Here is a 12,234-nt window from a genome sequence, read left to right as displayed (position 1 = left end):
GTATGAAGCCCCAAGAGAAACCACGCTGAACGAGGCAGCGACTGACCTGAAAGATAAGAGGATGAATACAAGGCAACCCCGACGCCAACTACAACGGCTAAGTAAAGTACCATCAGAAAGTCTCCTAGAAGATGTGAATGCAGCATTGAGAGCGATCCCTACCACAACCATCACTGAAACCAATGAGCTGATATACGCCTCAGCAGCAGTGATCCTAGAGATGCTTGGCTACAAGAGCAACCACGGGAGCCATGAGAGACAAAACCCACCATGGAAATGAAGGTTGGAGGCAAAAATCAAGGAGGCCCGGAGAGAAGTGAGCCAACTGACAGAGGCTGAGAGAGGTGCAATGAGAAAGCAAGTACCCAAGAAGTACAACCAGATGCCCAAACCTGAAGCACTCGAAACTGCCAAACAAAGGCTCCAGGCCTTGGCCAGCCGCCTAAAGAGATAATGAAGAGCGATAATGAAGCCAGAAGAATAAACCGGCTGTTCGCAACTCAACCTGCGAAAGTGTACGCTCAATGGCAGGGTAATAACAGCAGAGCAGACCCACCACGGCTGGAAACGGAACAGTACTGGAAAAGTATATGGGAAAGGGAGGCATCACACAACAGCGATGCACAGTGGCTGGCAGCCCTGAGAAAGGACCACAGCAACCTCCCTGAACAGAATCCAGTCACCATCACAGCGGCAGACATCCAAGAAAGAGTCTCAGGTATGAAGAACTGGACAGCACCGGGCCCTGACAGGATCCACACCTACTGGCTAAAGAAGCTCACTGCACTCCATGAGCGCCTAGCAGCACAAATGAACCAGCTGCTAAGAGATGGGGACGCACCCTGAATGGCTTACCGAAGGGCGCACAATCCTGATCCTGAAGGATCCCGCAAAGGGTACAGTCCCATCCAACTATCGGCCAATAACCTGTCTCTCCACAACATGGAAGCTCATGTCAGGCATCATCATAAGTGCACTCCATAAGTGGACACATGGATCAATACATGAGCAAAGCACAGAAGGGCATTGGCAGAGGAACCAGAGGAGCCAAACACCAACTCCTGGTTGACAGAACAGTCACCCAAGACTGCAGAGCCCGACACACCAACCTGTGCACTGCCTGGATTGATTACAAGAAAGCATATGACTCAATGCCGCACACATGGATCACTGAATGCTTAGAGATGTACAACATCAACAGGACTAAGGCACCTCATTGCAAACTCGATGAGGCTGTGGAAAACCACCCTTGAGGCCAATGGTAAGCCACTTGCACAAGTATCCATCAAATGTGGCATATACCAAGGAGATGCTCTGTCCCCACTGCTGTTCTGCATAGGTCTGAACCCCCTCAGCCAAATAATCAACAAGACTGGCTATGGATACCGACTCAGGAACGGGGCCACCATCAGTCACCTCCTCTACATGGATGACATCAAGCTATACGCTAAGAGCGAGCGGGACATCGACTCACTGATCCACACCACCAGGATCTACAGCTCTGACATTGGGATGTCATTCGGGCTTGAGAAGTGCAGTCAAATGGTGACAAAGAGAGGGAAGGTAGTCCACACAGAAGGGGTCTCACTCCCAGAAGAAACAATAGCAGACATTGAGGACGGTTACAAGTACCTTGGAATACCACAGGCAAATGGCAACCTCGAAGAGGCAACAAGGAAGACGGCAACGGCCAAATACCTCCAACGAGTAAGGCAAGTCCTAAGAAGTCAGCTCAATGGCAAGAACAAAGCCCAGGCAATAAACAGCTACGCCCTGCCAGTGATCAGATACCCTGCGGGAATAATAAGATGGCCAAAGGAGGAGATACAGACCACAGACGTTAAGACGCGAAAGCTCCTCACCATGCATGGAGGGTTCCATCCCAAATCCAGCACCCTGAGACTGTACGCTAGCCGTAAGGAAGGCGGCCGTGGACTAGTGAGCGTGAGAGCCACTATCCAGGATGAAACATCCAAGATCCACAAGTACATCCAAGATAAGGCCCCAACAGATGACGTGCTCAGGGAATGTCTCAGGCAATGGGGAACAGAGGAAGACGTGCTGGAGGAGGGACCATCATGGGAGGACAAAGCCCTACATGGGATGTACCACCGGAACATAACTGAAGTGGCTGATATCAAGAAATCCTACCAATGGCTAGAGCGGGCTGGACTGAAGGACAGCACAGAGGCACTCATCATGGCTGCACAGGAGCAGGCCCTGAGCACCAGAGCGATAGAGGCCCAGATCTACCACACCAGACAAGACCCAAGGTGTAGGCTGTGCAAAGAGGCCCCTGAGACAATCCAGCACATAACTGCAGGGTGTAAGATGCTGGCAGGAAAAGCATACATGGAGCGCCATAACCAAGTGGCTGGCATAGTGTACAGGAACATCTGCACTGAGTATGGACTGGAAACCCAGAGTTCAAAGTGTGAAACACCCCCAAAGGTGGTAGAGAATGACCGAGCCAAGATCCTGTGGGACTTCCAGATTCAGACTGACAGAATGGTAATGGCGAACCAACCTGACATCGTGGTGGTGGACAAACAGCAGAGGAAAGCCGTTGTGGTTGATGGGGCAATACCAAGTGATGGCAACATCAGGAAAAAGGAACATGAGAAACTAGAGAAATACCAAGGGCTCAGAGAAGAGCTGGAGAAGGCCTGGAAGGTGAAGGCAACAGTGGTGCCCGTGGTCATCGGAGCACTCGGGGCAGTGACCCCCAAACTGGAGGAGTGGCTACAGCAGATCCCTGGAAGAACACCAGACATCTCGGTCCAGAAGAGTGCAGTACTAGGAACAGCAAAGATACTGCGCAGAACCCTCAAGCTCCCAGGCCTCTGGTAGAGGACCCGAGCTCGAAGGATGAGACCACCCGCGGAGGATGAAGGACAAAGTTTATGTATATATATATATATATATATATATACACACACACACAGTGGGTACGGAAAGCATTCAGACCCCTTTAAATTTTTCACTCTTTGTTTCATTGCAGCCATTTGCTAAAATCTAAAAAGTTCATTTTATTTCTCATTAATGTACACTCAGCACCCCATCTTGACAGAAAAAAAACAGAAATGTAGAAATTTATGTTAAATTTATTAAAAAAGAAAAACTGAAATATCACATGGTCATAAGTATTCAGACCCTTTGCTCAGTATTGAGTAGAAGCACCCTTTTGAGCTAGTACAGCCATGAGTCTTCTTGGGAATGATGCAACACGTTTTTCACACCGGGATTTGGGGATCCTCTGCCATTCTTCCTTGCAGATCCTTTCCAGTTCCATCAGGTTGGATGGAGAACGTTAGTGGACAGCCATTTTCAGGTCTCTCCAGAGATGCTCAATTGGGTTTAGGTCAGGGCTCTGGCTGGGCCAGTCAAGAATGGTCACAGTGTTGTTCCGAAGCCACTCCTTTGTTATTTTAGCTTTGTGCTTAGGGTCATTGTCTCTTTGGAAGGTGAACCTTCGGCCCAATCTGATGTCCTGAGCACTCTGGAAGAGGTTTTCTTCCTGGGAATCTCTGTACTTGGTCGCATTCATCTTTCCTTCAATTGCAACCAGTCGTCCTGTCCCTGCAGCTGAAAAACACCCCTATAGCATGGTGCTGCCACCACCATGTTTCACTGTTGGGATTGTATTGGGCAGGTGATGAGCGGTGCCTAGTTTTCTCTACACATACCGCTTAGAATTAACTCCCAAAAGTTCAATCTTGGTCTCATCAGACCAGAGGATCTTATCTCTTAACTGGGACATATACTAAGTAATTATAAAGACCGTATGCATAGTTAATTATTGACCTTTTTTATTGGTTAACAAAATGGTAGGACTTGTATATCCTTTGTGTGTCGTAAGTCAAGGTGCTATAGTGGAGGTTTGTTGACCCAAAAGCAGATGACGAGGAAGCAGTCTCAGGGTGAAGTAGCCGGATGACTACCGTGTTTATTGTGGGGTGGTATGCAGGCAAGAACAGGCAGAGGTGAGCAGACAGGTAATGAGCAGACAAAAGGTAGATAAGTACCAGAGAGCATGGGTGAAAGCAGGGGAGTGAGTCCAAGGTGGGAACACAGTTCACAGGGGAGCAGGCAAAATCCAAAAATCCAAAATCCAAGAATCCAGAATCCAAACAAGGACCACAGGAGAACAAAGAATCCAATATAAACTCACTGACAAGGGCTCGGCAAGGAACAACACCATGTGTACAACAATGATCCGACACAGAACAAAGAAAAGACCAAGACTAAATACCCTAGGGAAGGTGAGATAACAAGACACAGGTGCCAACAATCAAGGGAGGACCAACAATCAAAACTGGAGGGAAAACACAGACAGGAAGTAAAAACACAAGACACACAAGGGAAGGAGACTACTACAAAATAAAACAGGAAGTGATAACACCAAAACTACCACAGTACCCCCCTCTCAAGGGACGGCTCCCAGGCTGCGATCCAGTGGCGACAGGCAGCGAAGGCTGCTGCGATCTAGCGGCAGAGGCGAGGACAGGGATGCGGCTGCGATCCAGCGGCGGAGGTGATGACTGGGTGCGGCTGCGATCCAGCGGCGGAGGCGAGGATAGGGTGCGGCTGCGATCCAGCGGCGGAGGCGAGGACAGGGTGCGGCTGCGGTCCGGCAAAGGCGGTGAGCGCAGGCTGCTGTGATCCAGCGGCGGAGGCGAGGACAGGGTGCGGCTGCGGTCCGGCAAAGGCGGTGGCGCGAGGCTGCTGTGATCCAGCGGGCGGAGGCGAGGACAGGTGCGGCTGCGATCCAGCGCGCGGAGGCGAGGACAGGTGCGGCTGCGATCCAGCGGCGGAGGCGAGGGACAGGTGCGGCTGCGGTCCAGCGGCGGAGGCGAGGATAGGGTGCGGCTGCGGTCCAGCGGCGGAGGCGAGGACAGGGTGCGGCTGCGGTCCAGCGCCGACAGGGAGCGAAGGCTGCTGCGATCTAGCGGCGGAGGCGAGGACAGGGAGCGAAGGCTGCTGCGATCTAGCGGCGGAGGCGAGGACAGGGTGCGGCTGCGATCCAGCAGAGACAGGGAGGAATGGCTGGAGCCATCCAGCAGAGACAGGGAGGAATGGCTGGAGCCATCCAGCAGAGACAGGGAGGAATGGCTGGAGCCATCCAGCAGAGACCGGGAGCGATGGCTGCCGCCATCCAGCAGAGACCGGGAGCGATGGCTCCTGCCATCCAGCAGAGACAGGGAGTGGTGGAGAGTGACCGGAATCTGGAGGCGAGGCAGTGCCGGCTGTCGAGAGCTGGGTGGTGAGTCGGGAGACCTGCTGGGTTCGCTGAATGATTTGGGAAACCATGGCCTGATGGCTGTCTGTCAGAACCTGAAGTAATTGTTCGTGCTGGCCTAGCAGAATCTCTCTGTTAGCCAGTGCTAACTGATAGGGTGCTACCTCCGGGTTTTTACCTGCTGGGTCCATGTTTGGTCGGATCATTCTGTCGTAAGACGAGGTGCTATAATGGAGGTATGTTGACCCAAAAGCAGATGACGAGGAAGCAGTCTCAGGGTGAAGTAGCCGGATGACTACCGTGTTTATTGTGGGGTGGTATGCAGGCAAGAACAGGCAGAGGTAAGCAGACAGGTAATGAGCAGACAAAAGGTAGATAAGTACCAGAGAGCATGGGTGAAAGCAGGGGAGTGAGTCCAAGGTGGGAACACAGTTCACAGGGGAGCAGGCAAAATCCAAAAATCCAAAATCCAAAATCCAAAATCCAAACAAGGACCACAGGAGAACAAAGAATCCAATATAAACTCACTGACAAGGGCTCGGCAAGGAACAACACCATGTGTACAACAATGATCCGACACAGAACAAAGAAAAGACCAAGACTAAATACCCTAGGGGAGGTGAGATAACAAGACACAGGTGCCAACAATCAAGGGAGGACCAACAATCAAAACTGGAGGGAAAACACAGACAGGAAGTAAAAACACAAGACACACAAGGGAAGGAGACTACTACAAAATAAAACAGGAAGTGATAACACCAAAACTACCACATTGTGGTTTACATTAAAATATATGAACAGTCTTATCTCAGCAAAAATGTAAATATGACATTTGTAAATGCTTGAAAGCACTGTATTAAATGTTAAATGAATACATGAAATCACTGTTAATCAAACTGCATAAAAGCTTTTGAGCACCCTGAAAACTTTCAACCAAATGTATCTAAACCTTGACACATTTTAACCATGCTGTTCCATTTTCATATGACAGGGAAAGCAGTGCACAGTATTTGGTGGAGCTTAACAGAACTGCTGCCATTTCTTGTAAATGGAGAGAGGTATGAGGTGTACAGTTAACAAAGGGACTTCCCAGAAATTAAGCAGGCGTAAATACATACCTAAGTCAGATTAACAGACAAACGATGGCACCGAATAGTCTCTACATGACAGTGCTGAACAGGCCGACCATTTTGAAAGTAAAAGCAAAAACTCTGATAAACAAGCCAGCATAAGTTTCACATATAACTGGGACATATACTAAGTAATTATAAAGGCCGTATGCATAGTTAATTATTGACCTTTTTTCTCAACAGTAAAGATTTCAAACCCCAGGTCATGGAGGCGTTTTTGGAAAAAGGCTCAAGGTTTTGAAATGTTTTAAGTACTCGATGTGCAGAGCAATGTACTACAGAGTACATTAACTCATTAATGGATAAATTAGCATTTTAATGAGATACATTTATTTTCTTTAGAAACTACTCTTTAAAGCTTCAGCAACAAACTTAACGTGTTATGTGACAAAATATTTTTTTAACTAATACAATCTTGATAAATTCATTTAAAATAACTGGTTGTCATGGTGATTATGGCGGGGCATTATTCAGATAAAGCGTCTTGTTCTCTCGCTAGATATACTAATTCAAAATGTTTATTACACGGCTTTGTGGAATACTCCATTCTGATTGGTCAATTACGGCATTCTACAATCTGTGATTCCTGAGGAACAGACCGCTGCTATGGACGCAGTTCTGATCATAGACTAAAATATACAGTGTACAGACACATTAACGGACCTCTGCATTGATTTTTAGCCAAATGAGGCTACGGATACTACATTATGTAGTAATCCAAACCCTAGTTAGCTGTCTAACTAAGTTGGTTGTGAGCTTGCATTTTAACTCAAAGTGAAGCGCCAGTTTTAATGGCAGCAGCTAGTGTAGCTGCTTAACTCAGAGTTGCCTCAGACATATTTTAATTCTATAGATGTTTCTAGAAAGACACACAACTCTGGAGAAAGCATATCAGATGAGTGTTTAGGCCTTTCTCAATACAAGTTCAAACTTGGCAAGTTGAACTCTGCAATCCAACCTCTTAAGAACTGAAGGACACAGTACACTCAACTGGGACAGTGTACTCGCTGACGTCACCATTTCAGCTGAGCTCAAGCTAATACTGGGCTCTTACTTGCTGATTTAAGCAAATTACTATGATTGATAAGTTATTGGTTAACAAAATGGTAGGACTTGTATATCCTTTGTGGTTTACATTAAAATATATGAACAGTCTTATCTCAGCAAAAATGTAAATATGACATTTGTAAATGCTTGAAAGCACTGTATTAAATGTTAAATGAATACATGAAATCACTGTTAATCAAACTGCATAAAAGCTTTTGAGCACCCTGAAAACTTTCAACCAAATGTATCTAAACCTTGACACATTTTAACCATGCTGTTCCATTTTCATATGACAGGGAAAGCAGTGCACAGTATTTGGTGGAGCTTAACAGAACTGCTGCCATTTCTTGTAAATGGAGAGAGGTATGAGGTGTACAGTTAACAAAGGGACTTCCCAGAAATTAAGCAGGCGTAAATACATACCTAAGTCAGATTAACAGACAAACGATGGCACCGAATAGTCTCTACATGACAGTGCTGAACAGGCCGACCATTTTGAAAGTAAAAGCAAAAACTCTGATAAACAAGCCAGCATAAGTTTCACATATAACTGGGACATATACTAAGTAATTATAAAGGCCGTATGCATAGTTAATTATTGACCTTTTTTCTCAACAGTAAAGATTTCAAACCCCAGGTCATGGAGGCGTTTTTGGAAAAAGGCTCAAGGTTTTGAAATGTTTTAAGTACTCGATGTGCAGAGCAATGTACTACAGAGTACATTAACTCATTAATGGATAAATTAGCATTTTAATGAGATACATTTATTTTCTTTAGAAACTACTCTTTAAAGCTTCAGCAACAAACTTAACGTGTTATGTGACAAAATATTTTTTTAACTAATACAATCTTGATAAATTCATTTAAAATAACTTTTGTCATGGTGATTATGGCGGGGCATTATTCAAATAAAGCATCTTGTTCTCTCGCTAGATATACTAATTCAAAATGTTTATTACACGGCTTTGTGGAATACTCGATTCTGATTGGTCAATTACGGCATTCTACAGTCTGTTATTACTGAGGAACAGACCGCTGCTATGGACGCAGTTCTGATCATAGACTCTGGAGTCCAATCATATCAATCTGCAGAAAGAAGTCCTGTGGTAAAAAAACAAACATTTTAAAATCAATTAAATTAATATTTGGTGTCAAAGTATTGATTTCTTTAGTAAGTACCTGTGTAATAAGCAGTTTAGTGTACAGCGAGCTGGTCATCGCCATAATGAGCGGCTTGCTGTACATTATCCCTTACTTAAAGACTGCATATTGTGCTTTGAGGTAATCCCCTTTTATACCCCATCTACTTAAAAATCATTTTGAAACTGAAACAACCACATAAAGTTTCACTTTCACTTTTCATTGTGTAACAGTGCAGCTATTTGTGGGTGTGGTTTGGTCTATAGGGCCATTTTAAAAAGGAGCTGCAGCAGACACTCTGAACACTGTGTCTCCACTTCAGCTGCAGTATTTACTCTCTACTCTTTAACCCAAACATGACCAGCAACTATTACAACCCAAATATGACCAGCAGCTTTGGTAAGTCATGATACTGTATCCATGTTTTGATTAATCTAATTTTATGTAACGCTAATTAACTACTGTATCTCCTACAGACAAATACTTCTGGAGACTTATATTGGGTAGAACTGCAAAGATTTACTATTTTGTGTTTTTGACTTAACCTTTTGTTCAAAGATGATAATCTGAATACAAATTCTGGAGTACATTTATACATTCATAAGATTTTTTTCAAATCATGATTTCTTGGTCATTAGGAAAATGGTAAAGATTAGGCACATTTTTTAGATGAATGCAATTTTTGTTCTAAAGAATCTGAGTCGTCTTTGGAAGGGAGATTCGTAAAATGTGCTTATTGGGTGATGTCACAGAAACAATATCAACCTCATTATTTGGTTAAGAAACAGGTTTATTTCAAAAAATCTAAGAAATCTTAAAACAAATGTGTCAGTCTGGACAAGAAGCCCCTCACTGCTGCTCAATGTAGCTCCCCAGCCTTTCCTTCCTGTTTGGTCCACCTGAGGCTGATGGCGAACACAACAAGCGTTAATAAAAGAACATGTTGGATGCAAAGGAAGTTACACCTTCCAAGATCTTAATCGAACACCTACTTGGACAGAAATATAATATAAAGTGAAACCATGTGAGACTATCACGGCTTCTGCCACCAAGTGGTGCCTTTAGCAAGTAAGTCTCAAGTTTTGAAGCAGAAGTGGTAGAAGAAGAACAGTTCCTGTTCGGTGGTTATTCATTGCAGTAAGAGAGTACTTTTTCAGCAGCAGATAAAACTTGCCGGCGAACTATAGAGAACGGACATATACTCCTTTGTTTTTGTTGTAAAGTGGAGAAATAAAATCATTGCAAGTTAAACTACATCCCAGCAACATACACCTAGTATATACACAATAATCAAATTAAATGTCTACTGCTTATTTTATACCTTTCTAATTATCATGTCTTTTATGTCTATACTTATTTTCTTTGATTTATAGAGACCTTAGTGTGTTATTGGAAGGCAAGAGTCCCAAAATAGAAATATGCAGCAACAGTAATGGCACATTCTGTGGTTGTGTTGTAGATGTTTAAATAACTATATTTTGCTACAGAAAATATGAGGAAGGGGAGGGAGTTGCTCAATGTGGGAGTCAAATACTTGACTCTATCTCACACTGAGCGGCTCCCCGGTTTGCACACTGCAGTGAGGGGTACCTGGTCAGAACAGGTGGACAGGTTTCCACCATGCAGTTCCACTTTCAGCTGACAGAGGGGGCAGTTTAAAAGAACTGCTGCCTTTTCCTGTAAACTGTCAACTGTACAGTACACTGAAGCCACATTAGATCATGGAAAGAAAGCCAGAGAAGTGCATGACTGAATTCATTTGTCTCAAATGGAGAGTCCGCAAAAGAAACATCATCATTTTGGCTCTCTCAAAACGGCTGAATAGACGTTTCTTCTCTCCCGTCTTTTATAAGTTGCATTAAGTACAATGTGTACAACCTGATGTAGATTATTAATCAGTGTCACTCATTCTTCTACACAGGTTATAGCAGAACAAATAATGAGGAGCTGAGGATAGTGATGGTGGGGAAGACAGGAATTGGGAAGAGTGCCACTGGAAACACCATTCTGGGACGACCGTGCTTTGTATCCAAGTTCAGTGCAAAGTCTATGACTGTAGACTGTTCTAAGGGCAAAGCTGTCGTGGATGGGCAACAGGTTGCTGTCATTGACACCCCGGGCCTGTTTGACACCAGGTTTGGCATGGATAAGACAGCTCAAGATATATGCCAGTGCATCTCTTACGCTGCTCCTGGACCCCATGTGTTCCTGGTGGTCATCAGGCTGGGCAGATACACTGAAGAGGAGAAGCTGACGGTGCAAAGGATTCAAGAAATCTTTGGCCAGGCTGCAGACAGATACAGCATGGTTCTCTTTACTGGTGGTGACCTTATTGAAGACACCACTATTGAGGACTTCTTGAATGAAAGCTCAGACCTTCAAGAACTCGTGGCCAGATGTAACGGCCAGTACCATGTCTTCAATAATAAGATGAAGGATCGCTCTCAGGTCACTGAGCTGCTCCAGAAGATCAGAAATATAGCCCAGAGGAACGGAGGAAGCCACTACACCAACGAGATGTTCCAAGAGGCCGAGAGGGCAATTGAAGAGAAGAAACAACAGATCCTGGAAGAGAAGGAAGAGAAAATCCGAAACGAAAAAGAAGAATTGGAAAGGAAACTTCAGGGAAAATATGAAAGAGAGATGAATATAATGAGAGAGCAACTCCAGGCTGACAGAGAGAGGGAGAGGAACGAGAGAGAAGAGGAGAGGAAGAAGGAGAAGCAGGAGATGAATGAGGAAAGAAAGAGGGAGAAGGAAGAGCTAGAAAGAGAGAGAAAGGAGAGAGAAACGGAGTTGAGAGAAAAGATGAATAAAATAACCGAACAACATGAGAAAGAACTGAGAGAGGAAAGACATAAGTTGCAGTCCAGACATGAAAAAGAGGCCAGGGATGAAGCTGAGGGGTTTAATCTATTATATCCTCTGGTAAAAGCTGGTGAAGCCATAGTTGCAGGATTTAACTTACTTGGAAAGGCAATTTCGAGCTGGTTCAAGTGAGTGATCCCAAATTCAGGCTGATTAACCACAGATGAACCCTCCAGAAGCTCACACACACAAGAACATATGAAATATAGAAAAATTATTTCATCCACAGAAATATAATCACAATTTCATTTTAAGAATTATCAGAGTGAAGAGTAGAGAGTATAAAATGTTTGCATATCATTAATATATTTTCATATTATAACTCAAGCTAGGTTTAATATGAAATTATACTTATTATATTAAGTTTTCATTTTTTTTTAAATTGTCATTTAACCACTGCACTTTGTTTTCTGCAGACTAATATTTATCCATGATCAGAAAAAGTTCTCACCGTCCATATATATAGATTTTTTTTTGTTTTTTTCTTCATTTCCTCACTCTGGTTTTGGTCAGTTTTACTTGTAATTGTAACTGTTTGTAAATTCTTACATTATTTGATTTTGTTCTCCTGTTGGTCACAGTCTGTCATCCTTTCATTGCATTCATTCATTTTCATGGTTTATGTTGATGATTTATACCACTCAAGAACAAATATGTGTCCATCTGCTAAACTGAACTAGAAATAAAGATGTGATTTTAAGACTAAACCTTTGTCAAAGTAATAATTAACTATGCAATCAAACAGTCCAATACATTTCAAATGGCTTTAGATCAGGAAATGATAACCAACAACTATCAAATACTGTTTGG

The 12,234-nt window shown here is 44.0% G+C and overlaps 2 protein-coding genes and 1 long non-coding RNA gene across 7 annotated transcripts in view; 1 reads left to right on the top strand and 2 right to left on the bottom strand.

The window, feature by feature from the left end:
- Positions 1-12,131, top strand: part of LOC122877379 (immune-associated nucleotide-binding protein 9-like) — a 21,229-nt gene extending 9,098 nt beyond the window's left edge. The window contains exons 3-4 of the mRNA XM_044198857.1: positions 305-316; positions 10,501-12,131. Of these exons, the coding sequence (XP_044054792.1) occupies positions 305-316; positions 10,501-11,556 (1,068 nt within the window). The 3' untranslated portion in view covers positions 11,557-12,131. The remainder of the gene's footprint in view (positions 1-304; positions 317-10,500) is intronic.
- LOC122877376 (fatty-acid amide hydrolase 1) overlaps positions 1-12,234 on the bottom strand; it is a 36,119-nt gene that overhangs the window by 16,669 nt on the left and 7,216 nt on the right. The window lies entirely within an intron of this gene.
- Positions 9,329-11,663, bottom strand: LOC122877380. The gene is made up of 2 exons (XR_006378237.1): positions 11,525-11,663; positions 9,329-9,461 (listed from the first exon to the last, which is right to left on the bottom strand). It is a non-coding gene; the product is annotated as an uncharacterized LOC122877380 (long non-coding RNA).

The sequence above is a fragment of the Siniperca chuatsi genome, linkage group LG6 (assembly GCF_020085105.1).
Source record: "Siniperca chuatsi isolate FFG_IHB_CAS linkage group LG6, ASM2008510v1, whole genome shotgun sequence".
Classification (NCBI taxonomy): Eukaryota; Metazoa; Chordata; class Actinopteri; order Centrarchiformes; family Sinipercidae; genus Siniperca; species Siniperca chuatsi.
The sequence above is the reverse complement of the archived record's forward strand: the minus strand, read 5'-3'. Positions and strand labels throughout refer to the sequence as shown.